Source organism: Nelumbo lutea, chromosome 2, assembly GCF_056320005.1.
Source record: "Nelumbo lutea isolate HS-2025 chromosome 2, American lotus-T2T, whole genome shotgun sequence".
Classification (NCBI taxonomy): domain Eukaryota; kingdom Viridiplantae; phylum Streptophyta; class Magnoliopsida; order Proteales; family Nelumbonaceae; genus Nelumbo; species Nelumbo lutea.
Genome location: NC_142685.1, coordinates 8,601,848 through 8,615,605, shown reverse-complemented (window position 1 = coordinate 8,615,605; position 13,758 = coordinate 8,601,848). Strand labels below are relative to the sequence as shown.

The 13,758-nt window shown below is 39.6% G+C and overlaps 1 protein-coding gene across 4 annotated transcripts in view; it reads right to left on the bottom strand.

Moving 5' to 3' along the window:
* LOC148868423 (Zn-dependent exopeptidases superfamily protein) overlaps positions 1 to 13,758 on the bottom strand; it is a 104,305-nt gene that overhangs the window by 74,329 nt on the left and 16,218 nt on the right. For all 4 annotated transcript variants that reach the window (XM_088971256.1, XM_088971257.1, XM_088971258.1 and 1 more), the window contains exons 3-4: positions 12,156 to 12,394; positions 9,098 to 9,254 (exon numbers count right to left, since the gene is read on the bottom strand). In XM_088971256.1, coding sequence (XP_088827382.1) covers positions 9,098 to 9,254; positions 12,156 to 12,394 — 396 coding nt within the window. The remainder of the gene's footprint in view (positions 1 to 9,097; positions 9,255 to 12,155; positions 12,395 to 13,758) is intronic.

The following is a 13,758-nucleotide window of genomic DNA, read 5'->3' as shown; positions in this document are numbered from 1 at the left end:
GATCAATAAAAACTTCAACTTTCCTTGGAATCTCCTCCAGTTTAACTCCACTCAAGAAAATAGCAGCAAAGTGAAGACTGATCACAAAAAACCATCCAGCTTCGTACTGCACAACAAAATGATTAACTTGAACACCTCTTCCACAAGTGAAAAGGAAGCCCCCAAATACAAATGATGGCATTGTCTTCTACATCCATTCTCCGCATTAGATAGTGGGACACCACTTTCAAACAATGATAACAATGATATTTCCTAACAAAGACTTCAGATTTACCGCTACTACTTCCACCTCGCCCTCCAATTCAGATTTACTGCACCCTTAAGCTCCAATTATTTTATTATCATTGCTTCTATCTTTTTCTAGGCCTGAGGACTTACACTGATCTCTCCAGTCCCCTTTCTCACCACTTGCTATCATTTTGAGCTACTTTGTTCTTCCTTTCCCTGTTAACAATAGTTCTTTAGTCATTCCAGCTTCTTTGGACCTACTTTGTTCTTCAATTCTTCAGCTCTATTAGCCACCTCTGATTCCTCTTCTTCATGCTTCAAGAACTTCTGCAAGACTCTAGAATCTCTTTCCATCAGTCGCTTTTTCTTCCCTCAACAAAGCAAACAACTTGTTTTTACCTTTCCCAAAGAATTTGTAGAGAGTTATGTATCTCCTCTTTGCATTTTCCTTTCTTTCTGCAATATAGTTCCCTTCATCTACTGCTTTCAACTTCCTACAATAGGTATTTCTTGCTGAAAGTAAAGCCCCCTCTATGAATTGTAGACATCATTCGATTGCCTCCCTGCCTACTAACAAAATCATCGCCATGTTCATTTCCCTGATCTTGAGTGTTGCCTTTCCTTCAATTCTGCATCCCTTGAACAAAAAACTCTTAGCTTCCATCTTCAAACCAAATTTTCAAAAACTAATTCTCTTAAATATTTTTGTTTGATCAGTAACTGAAATTTTATTGATTTGACATAAAAGAACAAATGGATTACAATGTTACAAATTAAACAAGTCAGCCCATTTTGGTAGACTAGCCCCAGCTATCTACCCCCAATTACTCTCTTAAATTATTTAAACCCATAGTTTCTTCATTCCCTCCAAGTTATGGCTATTTTTTATCATTAACAGAATGATTATATAATGTATACAAAGAAAAATGGAATCACCCTAGTCCTTAGTTTAGACCCCCAACTAGTTTTTATTCCTAACTAAACCAATCATCCTCTAATTGTCTCAAATCATCCTATTCCATTACTTCTATCAGTCCATCATCTTTCCTGGACTCCATATTACCCTCTAAACCCAATTAAGAGTGAATCTTGTTTACTTTGTACAGCAGTTCAACACCTATTCAATATAATCCCCTTAGGCTGCCATCCTCTATTGGCTTGACAATTCAAGACCTTCCAGGATTGGAGATTTTGCCCAGACAGTGAAAGACACATCATTTGGACCTTTAGAAGTCCTGTCAGAAAGGCTATTTCCACCAAGACACAGATGAAGGCCCTACTAATCACATGAGAGGTGCCACTTCTTGTACGTCAAATTTATCCTCAATTCCTCATATATAAAGAATTGCCAATGATATTAGGTCTAGGTAAGGTATTTTGGTAAAGCTTTCTGGAAACCATTATGGCATCACCACTTTCTTAACGAGATTCCACAGCTCCTGTGTATATGATTTCTGAAATGGATTCAATTATTCAAAAGAACCACTATGGCACAAACTAACAGTTTACCATGATCTTTGGGGGAGGGGGTTCTCTTACCTCAGCTACAGACAATTTTTTAACTAAATAGAAAAAAAAAAAAAAATATATATATATATATATTGAAAAGAAAGGAGGAAAAGGTGATAAGAAATCACCCACAACAAAGAAAGAAAGGAATAATCACCCAAGAAAAACCAAACCCTTCCAATCCCCTTGAAATACAAAAAGAAAAAAAAATCCTTTTGCTAAGCCCTATCAAAAAATTGTCTGTAGCTGAGACAACTCATTAATTCCACAATTCGATGAAGATTTTTCCCATACTCTGTCAAAGGATTCTGAAGAAACAGTGTATTTCTCATTCCTTTTCTTTTATAGGTAACAGTATCAGAATTCTATTAAAAGAAAATAAAGGAAGAATAACAGAGCAGTTGCCTAAAACATAAAATGAGAAGAAATCCTTGACTGTAGCACAGGACCCTGTTTCAAATCCCCCCTGTGAACTCCATCTCTGCCCAACAAGTCAATCAAACCACTATCTGGTTTTCTAATCCAGTGGTAAGAAATCACAGAAGATATACAATAATATAACAGTTTATTGCTTTGAAAAATCAAGAAAATATATAAGCAACCACTTCAAAGAAAGGTATGGCTTTTGTAGTCAGATTAGAATAAATCTCAGAATAAAAGAATATAAAGAACAGAAATAGGGCTAAAGGCAGAGGAGATCAAACTGAACTGATCTCTTAACTTCTGCCCATCTCTATTTATTATAACAATATGGTGTAAATTGACTAAACTGCCCCTACTTAAATAAAACAATGAAAAGAATGACATTTATATCCTTCCGCCTATACAACAGCTTCTAACACTTCCCCTCAAGCTGGAGCAAAAATGTCATAGAGCTCCAGCTTGCCATAAATGTAATCCATCCTTGCCCAGCTGAGACCTTTGTAAAGAGATCGGATACATGTTCTTCTGATCTCAGGTTAGGAGTCACAATGTCACCACTTGTGACTCTCTTACAAAGTGGCAGTTTACTTCTATATGTCTGGTTCTTTCATGAAATATTGGATTATAGGATATATGGATAGCAGCTTGATTGTCACTGTTGAAGTTCGGCCTGCCCTAGAAGTCTGTTTGTCCGTTAGCAATCAAATAAAGCAAGCAAGCAAGAAGAAGGAAGAAAGAGAGAAAAGGTCTGGTTCGAATTAGGGAAAAATTCAATCCTCCTTTCGGCCAGACCTGTTATTATATTATTAATGTGATGGGAAAAGACATCAGTGTCCTTATTTAAGTAAGAGGCACTCAAACTAACATAATAGAACAACTCAGCAATCTCAACAAGTACAAAGACTGAAATACCCCTTCACTAACACTCCCCCTCAAGCTGGTGAGTATATATCATATAATCCCAGCTTGTTACATATGTAGTCCACTCTCCCCCGACTCAAACCTTTTGTAAACAAGTCTGCCCACTGGTTTCCCGTATTAACATATGCAGTCTCTATCACTCCATTCAGCACCTTCTCTCTCACAAAATGACAGTCAACCTCAATGTGCTTGGTTCTTTCATGAAACACTGGATTAGAAGAGATATGAATTGCAGCCTAATTGTCACAATAGAGCTTCATTGGAGTATTAATGTCATACCCTATCTCCTATAGAAGGTTCCTTAGCCACACTAATTCACAATCAGTATGTACCATAACCCTATATTCTGCTCCTGCACTACTTCTTGCCACAACTGTTTGCTTCTTACTTTTCCACGTTACCAAGTTACCCCCTAGAAAAGTGCAATAGCCTGTGGTAGACCGCCCATCAGACATAGAACCAGCCCAGTCAGCATCAGTGTATCCTTCTATTTCCAGTTTTTCGCCACTTTTGTATAGCAAACTACGACCAGGAGCTCCTTTCAAATACCTCACAATCCTTAGCATTGCATTCCAATGAGGGACCAAAGGTTTCTGCATGAACTGACTCACCACACTAACCGCAAATGAAATATCTGGCTGAGTAATGGTTAGATAGTTTAGTTTGCCTACAAGTCGTCGGTATCTGCCAGGGTCTTCAAATACTTCACCCATATCACTACCCAGCCTCGTATTTGTTTCCATAGGTGTCTCAATTGATTTTATACCTAACAAACCTGTTTCTTCCAGCAAATCAAGCACATATTTCCTCTGACACAGATTAATACCATGCTTAGATCTTGCTACCTCTATGCCCAAGAAGTACTTCAATTTGCCAAGGTCCTTTGTCTGAAAGTATTCCTGTAGAAAGGCCTTCAACTTGTCAATGCCCATTTTATCATTCCCAGTAACAACGATATCATCTACATACACCACCAGTAGTATTTTTCCTGCCGGAGAGTCATGACTGAAGACAGAATGATCAACTTGGCACTGTTTCATACCAAACTTCTTTACCACCTCACTAAACCTACCAAACCATGCTCGATGGGACTGTTTAAGTCCATATATAGCCTTCTTAAGTCTGCATACCTTGCCATCCTCCCCCTGTGCAACAAACCCTGGTGGTTGCTCCATGTAGACCTCCTCGAGCAAATCACCATGCAAAAATGCATTTTTGATATCCAGCTGATATAGGGGCCAATCATACATAGCTGCAAGAGAGTTGATAACGCGAACTGACCCTATCTTAGCAACCGGGGAGAAGGTCTCTATGTAGTCAATACCATAGGTTTGGGAGTACCCTTTTGCTACCATTCGCGCCTTCAGGCGCTCAACACGACCATCAGGCAAGTACTTAACGGTATAAACCTACTTACAACCAACATCCTGTTTCCCAGGAGGAAGAGCGGTGAGGTCCCAAGTGTGATTATGATGGAGAGTAGAGAGCTCTTCTTTCATAGCACGACACCACTCTGGTGAAGGGCTTCTCCTAAACATCCTTAGGGACAACCACCGAAGATAACAAAGAGATGAACTGGCGATGGGAGGCGAAAAGGTGAGTAAGTAAAACATAATTGGAAATAGGATGAAGGGTACAAGTGTGTTTACCTTTCCGTAAGGCAATAGGAAGATCAAGGTCGGAGGCTGGTGGCGGGTCTAGAGTTGGATTTGTCAACGGTGATGAAGCCAGAGGAGTCGTAGCCGGTACACGTGGGTGATGTGTATACACGTGACGGATAGGTGGACGGACGGTGGCACTGGAGGCAAGGACGTAGGCACGGCTGGAACAAGAGGAAGAGGATCAGCCACAGGAAGGGGAAGAGGAGGAGGTGATGTGGAGGAAGAAGCATCACCGGACCCCACAAAGAACGGAGTAGACTCAAAGAAGGTAACATCAGCACATACCAAGGAATGACGAGAATTGGGATGGTAACACTTGTACCCTTTCTCAGTCCGGGAATAGCCAAGGAATATGCACTTAAGGGATCGTGCATCTAATTTCTCGTTCCTGGAACCCAGATTATGGACGAAGCAGACACACCCAAATACCCGAGGAGAAAGCGGAAATGGAGACATGGTGGGAAACAAGACATTAAATGGAGAACGACCATCAAGGATAGATGTGGGCATCCGATTAATTAAGAAACAAGAGGTGAGCATCGCATCACTCCAAAAGGGTTTGGGAACATTCATGTGGTGCATGAGGGAGTGTGCCATTTCTAAAAGATGTCGGTTCTTTCTCTCAACCACCCCATTTTGTTGTGGGGTGTAAGTACATGAAGTTTGGTGTATAATGCCATGTTGGTCCAAGTATTCTTGAAAAGATGAAGACAAATATTTGCGGCCATTATCAGAACGGAAAATTTTAATGTGAACACCAAATTGATTGCAAATCTCAGCATAAAATTTTTGGAAGATGGTAAATAATTCACTTCTTTCCTTCATTAAATAGAGTCACGTCATCCTTGAAAAGTCATCAACAAAAATAACAAAATATCAGTATCCATTATATGACACCACTTTATAAGGACCCCAAACATCTGAGTGAATTAAAGAAAAATGACTCAATGCACGATTATCAACCCTAGAGCTAAAGGGAACATGATGGTGTTTCCCAAATTGACACGACTCACAATCTAGAACAGAAAGTTGACTCAACGAAGGAACCAAAGACTTTAACACTTAAAGCGAAGGATGACCAAATCTACAATGCCACTGGAGATGAGAGATAGATGACTGAAGGGCTGTTGACATTCTTCCACCACCATCAATATAATACAATCCACCGGCTTCATGCCCTCCACCAATCTTCATCCCCGTCTTGAGATCCTGAAAAACACACATAGAGGGGTAAAATGTAATGGAGCAATTAAGTGACTTGGTCAGCTTACTAACAGACATAAGATTAAATAGAAGCTTAGGTACATACAAAACTAAGGAAGGGGATACATGGTCCAGGTCAACATTACCAACACCACAAATAGATGATGTGGAGCCATTAGCAAGTGTAACAGATTGTGATGTTGAGCAATGAGTGAGAGAAGAAAACACATCAGGAGTTCCAATCATGTGATCGGAGGCTCCAGAGTCAATAATCCAAGGGTTGGGGGTGTGGATGCCAAACAAGCCATACCTGAGTGTGCAAAAGTAGTTGTGTTGTGCTGCGATGTGGATTGAACGAACCTTTCATACTCATCACGAGGAACACTCACCATCTCCTTGCTTGGACCATCTGAAGAGGTAGGAGGCATCTGATCAGCTGAACGGTTCTCCTGTCTAAAACTGGAACTAGTGTCACTAGTCATGGCATGATTGGCCCAAGTCGAGTGTGAACCATGCAAGTCATAGCAATAATTAATAGTATGTCCATCCAAACCACAATGAGTACACCTCCGTGGACCCGAGCCACGTCCTCTACCACAAGCTCCCCCTGAATCTCTGCCTCCAGTACGACCACCACCACGGGTATGTGTAGATCCACCACTACCACTCCGGCCATATACTGGGCCACTACTACCACCACGGCCAGACTGGGCTCCTCGAGCCCCACTTCTAACACCTCGACCTCTCGATACTGCAAATGCTGATCTATCTGAGACATTAGGGTTTTCCCTAGATCCAATGGAAGTCCTCCGAAGTCGAGCAAACACATCTAAAGATGGAAGGGCTGATCCTCCTAGTATCTGGGCTCGTACTGGTTCATACTCGGTTTCTGGTGGATTTCAGTCCCACTAGAAACCGAGTCACATCAAGTTGCTCCCTCTGTTGTTGTTGAATCTTGACATCAAGAGTGAGAGGGTGATAGACATTCAACTCATTACGGATATTTCTCATACTGGCATAGTATTCCTCAAGACTCTGATTGCCCTGTTGCAGATTGAAATATTCATGATACAGTTGATATACCCTGGTTGTATTGTCCTAACCAGAATACAATTTCTTAGCATGATCTACCTCTTTGGCCGTGTCAAGAAACATGAAGTTCACACTAATTCTGGGTTCCAAACTGTTCCATAACCACGTGATGATCTGTGCATCTTCTTGTTCCCGGTCTTCATACTCATGAGAATCAGTGGGGGGTCTCTCCTCTCTTATGTGCTTCACCTTCTTCTTTGCCTTCAAAAAAACCTCTACAGACTTAGCCCAAGGGACATAATTCTCCCCATTCAGTTTAATGGAGGTCATTTGGACATTCAGGTAGTCAGTAGATATCATCACATTAGGTTTACTATCGCTGTTATCTCCCATTGCTGAATTCTTTTATCACCGAATTCTGCACACTACACACTGCACACTGCACACAGACACTTCACCAAATTCTGCACACTGATTTCAGCAATAATAAGTGCTGAAAGTTGCATTTGTAACACCACAGATCCTACTCTACAGCTACCTAAAGTTTCACCACTATGTGAATACCACTTCCCTTCGAATCACACACAAACCAGCATAAACCCTAGCACACTACAATCTGAAACCCCTCCATACGATCTGTACATACCTCTTATGTGCTTCATAACAGAAATTATGCATAAAAGAAACTCCTTACCTCATCGCCTGAAGGACAACCACACGAAGAAAGAAAACACCCACTGCACCACGCGTACAAGCCCTACATTGATTAGGGGAGGGCTTAGAAAACACAGCAACCGACCACACATGACACAACCGGAGGCATAGACATCTCCAAGGGAAGAGGGTGATCACTCCTTTTCAGCCCTTCTCCCAATCTCCAATCGACAGCTGAGAAATCAAAGAAAAAAAAACTAGGTCGAATGCGCAGAAGACAGAATTCTAGGCAAGTCCGATTTGTTTAATTTGGCTCTGATACCATGTTGAAGTTCGGCCTGCCCTAGAAGTCTGTTTGTCCGTTAGCAGTCAAGTAAAGCAAGCAAGCAAGAAGAAGGTCTGGTTCAAATTAGGGAAAAATTCAACACTCCTTTCGACCAGACCTGATATTATATTATTAATGTGAGGAAAAGACATCAGTGCCCTTATTTAAGTAAGAGGCACTCGAACTAGCATAATAGAACAACTCAGCAATCTCAACAGGTACAAAGACCGAAATACCACTTCATTAACAGTCACAAAATACTTGATGAGCTCAGAAATAACCACTCCAATATCCTAAAGTAGATGCTCCAACCAGATTACACAAGTGGTATGAGCCATCGCCCTGTACTTCGCTTTAGCACTACAAGCAACCACACTCTGCTTCTTACTCTTCCATTACCCAAACAAATGAACTGATAGAGTACTCAACTGTTAAATCAACTAGCCTAAACATACTCCAATTCCCACTTTGAACTGTCGAATAGAGGAATCTCAAAACTCCACTCAATCAACACAAACCAACCCAGGCTGAGGCACGAAAGCCCTCCTATCCTTGATGCGATCAGTCCAGAAAAATCAATTGGTAATTCTTCTCTGTGTAGAGGTAAGAATCTCCTATGCGCAGGGCTGGGGACAAAAAAGCTGAAACCTATCCAGGTGATTAATGGTGCTCTAATACCATGTAATCAGACTAGAATAAATCTCAGGATAAAAGAAAACAAGGAGAAAACAAATTTGAAAGCAAACTAGGTAGTAAGAAGAAGAGGAGAGAAAGAGGAGGGAGAATAGAAAATAGGACTAAAAGCAGATGAGATCAAACTGAACTGATCTCCTAACTGTAAAACATCTCTGTTTATTATAATAATATGATATGCATTGACTAAACTGCCCCTACTTAAATAAAACAAAGAAAAAATGACATTTATATCCTGCTACCTATACAAACAGATTCTAGCACTTTTCAAATAGTACTACAATTTCCATCTTGGTGTACTTGATTTTTTATCAGTAAAGGATAATTTCCATGTATGATTGTAAGAATGATGTAGATTAACCTGTAGAATGAATGATATCTTTACCAATATTACAAATGAATTAAAAAAAAATGAAGCACAGTAGGAGGCATGTCAAATACTCCAAACCTGTGTTATAAAACTATGAGCACCATTAAGACCCTCCTCTTCCCCAGTGTTAAACAAAAATATAACAGCATTTTTAAATCCATGAGCCCATTGAGAAATCCCCCGGGCAAGTTCCAACATAACAGCAACACATGAACTGCAATCACCAGCTCCTTCCCTGAAAATCAAAGAAACTGTTCCAACTTAAACAACAAAAACAGGAAAAAAAAACAAAGATTATACTGATATTGTCTCCCAAATTTCCTATGCAACAATTATGGACAATTAAGGGAGAAGATTGTCAGCATGTGGATTAGGAAATGATAAACAGAAAGACATACTAACTTAACATAGTTTGGTTTGGTAGCTTCTCACTTCCTCAAATGACCACAAAAGACTTTAAATAGAAGTGCCCTTTAATTCAACATAGAAACACATGATCCATAGGGAAACATAACCCATGACTTGAACAATAGAAACTTGTAAGACCTAAATTACCCTAATGGATATAAGCCAGAAATAGCCCTCACCATAAAACCCAATATCTGATCCATAACCCAGACACAGTACCAAATCCATATATCAGACACAGACCCTTGCATGTCTGGTCAACTCTCCAACAGAATGAATGGTCTTTAGGATAATTTTTCTTGCATACCTTCGCCTTTTTGGGCTCATCATGCATGGCCTGATCCATACCTTTGCCTTCATGCAAAAAAATGTGAAATGTTAGGATTGTATCCAGTCCGCCCCACCCAAGGCCCCAAATATCCGGAACCAACACTGAGTAATGCTCTTTTTATTAGTACCTAGTTTCAAAATGAGGAATATAGGGAAGGATTGAGACTTGATAAGGGACAATCAATTGTTTTTTATACGGGAAAATTAATTGTTAATGAGACTCCTTGTCATCAACCAAAAATTCATGAATGGAACATTAAGTATCCAAGATATCTTACGCCCACAAAATCTTTTCTCCTTCCTTTTCTATGTTCTGATGAATAACATGGATTTATTCGAAAAAAAAAAAAAAAGAAATAGAAAGAAGGAAAAAATAAAATGGGCAATGATCCATAAGCAGGGGCAATTGATGAGCCAATAAATAAAGAAGAAATGATGTAAAAATGTTCTGAACTTGTTTGTTTTGAAGTAGGATGCCAAATAGTTGTTTTTGGTAGCTCTGTTGTCAGTTTGGGCCCAGGGGTAATTTCGTCATTTTTTAATTTAGATTCTAGTAAGGGCAGTTGGGCGCACATCCATTGGGTTTTGGTCTCTTGGGTATTTTTGTAACAAAAATTATCTTTTGGGGGTTGTTCGAAATTAATTTTTGTTCCTATAGAGTCGTTTGTGAAGGGGGGACATTGTAGGGGCTTTTGAGTAAATATCTTAGTTGGATTTTCCAGCCAGCTATTAAAAGAGAAGGGGGCTATTTCTGTGGGGGTCTTTTGGTTTTTTTCTCTCTTATTTGAGTTGTAACTCAACCCCAGCTAGGGTTTTCAAGTATTGGGAGTTTGGGTTTTGAGTAGTTAGCCCATTGGCGCTTTCCAATCCCTCTATCACCGTGTTCGCACAAGAAACTAGATTGACACCATTTTTTACTGTAGTAGAACAGTTCCGAGAGGAGTTCTAATTCAAGTTCAGTTTTGAAACCTACAAAAATCTAGCTTGGAGCAGAATACCACTAATACTTGAGTTTTGAGTAGTCAATCTTTTCTTAATCCTCTCTATTTATTCCTATTTGTATTTGTTTTTTTTTATCAGTAACGGCAGAATTTATTAAGAATAAGAAACTTTAATTACAAGAGAGGGGGGAGGTAAACTTTCTTAACTCCCCCATTAGAGCAAAACAAAGGATACAAAATTAGAAATGATCCCAAAAGAAAGATCCCCTATTCACCCCTTGCTTGGCTAGCCCATCAGCAAGTGAGTTAGCAGTTCTCTTTACCCAATTGTATTTCACCTCAATGTCCCTAGTCGGCCACTTAAACTTTTTCTTTTCATTGATGTAGTTCCAGATACCAGAGTTATCTTCCTTTAGCCATCTCACCACCACCTCTAAGTCACCTTCAATAACCACTTTCCTTAAGTTCAACTCCCTTGCTCTTTGGGCACCTTCCAGAGCCGCAAGGATCTCAGCGCTAAGAGAATCTCCTTCTCCAATAGGGCCTGAGAACATGGCTATAATAAGCCCTTCCTAATTCCTAAACACTCCCCCTAAACCAGAGAGACCTGGGTTCCTTAAACTATTTCCATCAAAATTCAGCTTTATGAATCCAGGGGGGAGATGCCTAAGAGGGAGAAGAAGCCTTATTAACCTGGGCAAAATTAGCTATTTCTAACCAATTTCTTAGCAAGTCATCAAAGGAGAAAACTATGAATAGGTTCAGGGATTTCAGCCAGTGAGCCACCCTTAAGTGTATGAACTCCATTACATTCTCAATGGTTCTTTCCTTTTTCTGAGAAGGTATGTGAGTTTCTTTCTTCCCAGATAGACCAACAAACTTCAGCCCTAATACATCTCCACATAATTCTCCCTCTTTTTAAAGGCTAACCAAAGTAAGGAGAGAAGAAGCTTTGCACATTCAAGGGGAGGGGGTCCAGCTACACCCAAAAAGGGAGAAAACCCATTCCAAAATAGTTCTAGCAAACAAGCAAGACCACAAGAAATCAATAGGTGGTAACCAGTTTCCCCTTCAACTTTGCAGAGAATACACCTATCTGGGGATAGACAAGAATTGGGTCTCTTTCTTTAAAGCAAATAATTGTGTTAATTCTTTCCAAGAATGTTTTCCAACAAAAACTACCAACCCGAGGAGGAATGGGCTTGCTCCAATCCTCTTTAACATGGAAAGACAAGACCACTAGAGGCAGAAGGCTGAGATAAGGTTTCAAAGAATGAAGCACAAGAGAAAGTACCGAAGGAGGACGGGGTCCAAATTCTGATATCATCCTTAGAGGGATCCAAGAAAACATTTTCAAGAATGGTTAACAAGTTCAAAGTACTCCCAAGGTCTGTATAACTAGCAGTCCTACTCAGAAAATTTTTAACCACAGAAGAAGACAAATAAAGGAAACATACGTTGAGAAAACAGTATCAATGTGAGAAGAAACCAGAATTGCATTTTCTTCTGCTTCTGATCCATATTTTGGCAAGATTCGCAAGACCACATGTTTAAGATCTGAATACAAAAGTGTTTTCCCCTTAAACAAGCCACTGACAAGACGATTTGCACCAGATTTTGCATGGAAGATATCAACTTGAACATCAACCTCCCAGTGTGCCATTTTCTTAATCTCTTCTGATGCGGCCAAAACATGCTGTCATAGAAACATGTCAAAAATCAGAAGTCAAAAGCATTACTCTACATGAAAATTACAACTTAAGAACAAATTGTTGAAACAAATTGTTGCAGAAGTTAAAATCAGTTGAGTAAAGTTGGAAACAGAGTAAGTCTCCTACTCATCCTTGGAACTACATCAACATCAGTTGCCTAAAAGACATAAGGTATTTATATTTATATAAAAAATGGTAGATTTATTCCCTCTTGATAGCATACATCCTTGTTAGTCATTAGAGAGAGATGGAAAATGTATGATCAAGGACATCAAAAGTACTAACCAAATAAAACAATTAGTCATTCAATGGAAGAGTATATCATTTTTAATTAGTAAAAGGACTTGCACATCCTTGGAACTTTAGAATGACATTGAAATACTAATTTAACCACATATTCCATTTTTCCCTCTCATTATACCCTTCAACAGTACTTTGCCACAAGTTCATAGTTCGGCCCTTGCAATGTTTGGAGACATTGAAAGGAACTTCACCTATTAACTTTGCTTACTCCTTGGTGATGCAGGCATAGGAGCAAGGAAAATAACTAATTGAGAAAGAAATCAGTTTTCTTCTAATTCTTCATCCAATGTCAATTTTGTAATTTTTGGATGCATTGGATTTTAATATTTTTATAATCTTTTCAAATTTGTTTTCTAGTTTGTCAGTGTCTAAGGAATAGGGTTAGTCATTTTAAAAGTTAAATAGTATTAGAGAGGCTTGAAATTTGTGAAAAGTTGGTGCAATGTCATTTTTTCTTTCAGCCTATTTTTCATGGGTCAAAACTTGTCTGTTTTACATGCTTTTAATGTAATTGAATTATTTATCCCAGTGTTTTCAACCTGTAGCTGGCCCAAGTGGTTGATTGCAAAAACCCATTGACCAGGTGATCAATCCATTGAATCAGTTGGCCCATTTAGCAGGGACAGGTCAGACCACAGCTAAGATCCAACTGATTCAATTGACTAGGATTAGGAACTTTAGTTTCCCCCCTATGCTTCACCCCTGTAACACTTAATACACAGTCACTCACTGTCCTCAATGGCATTGCAGCAGCATGTCAGCACTGTTCAGCTAGCAGTGACAACCTGTTCAAATTATAGTAGTATGTTGATCAAAAAAATTATAGTAGTGGTTAACCACTAGATTGGCAACTAGATCTGGGAGCAAGTAGCAGAGACAAGAACGATCGATGGCATCAAATAGAAGAGGTGGCCAACAGTTGCAAGTAGAAAAGGTGGCTGATGGCAGAAAAGCAGTGGCTAATGGGAACAGAAGCAATACTACCACTGTCACCACCCCCTCATCCTTCTCCAATGGCATATGAGCCATGGAGGCATGAACAAAA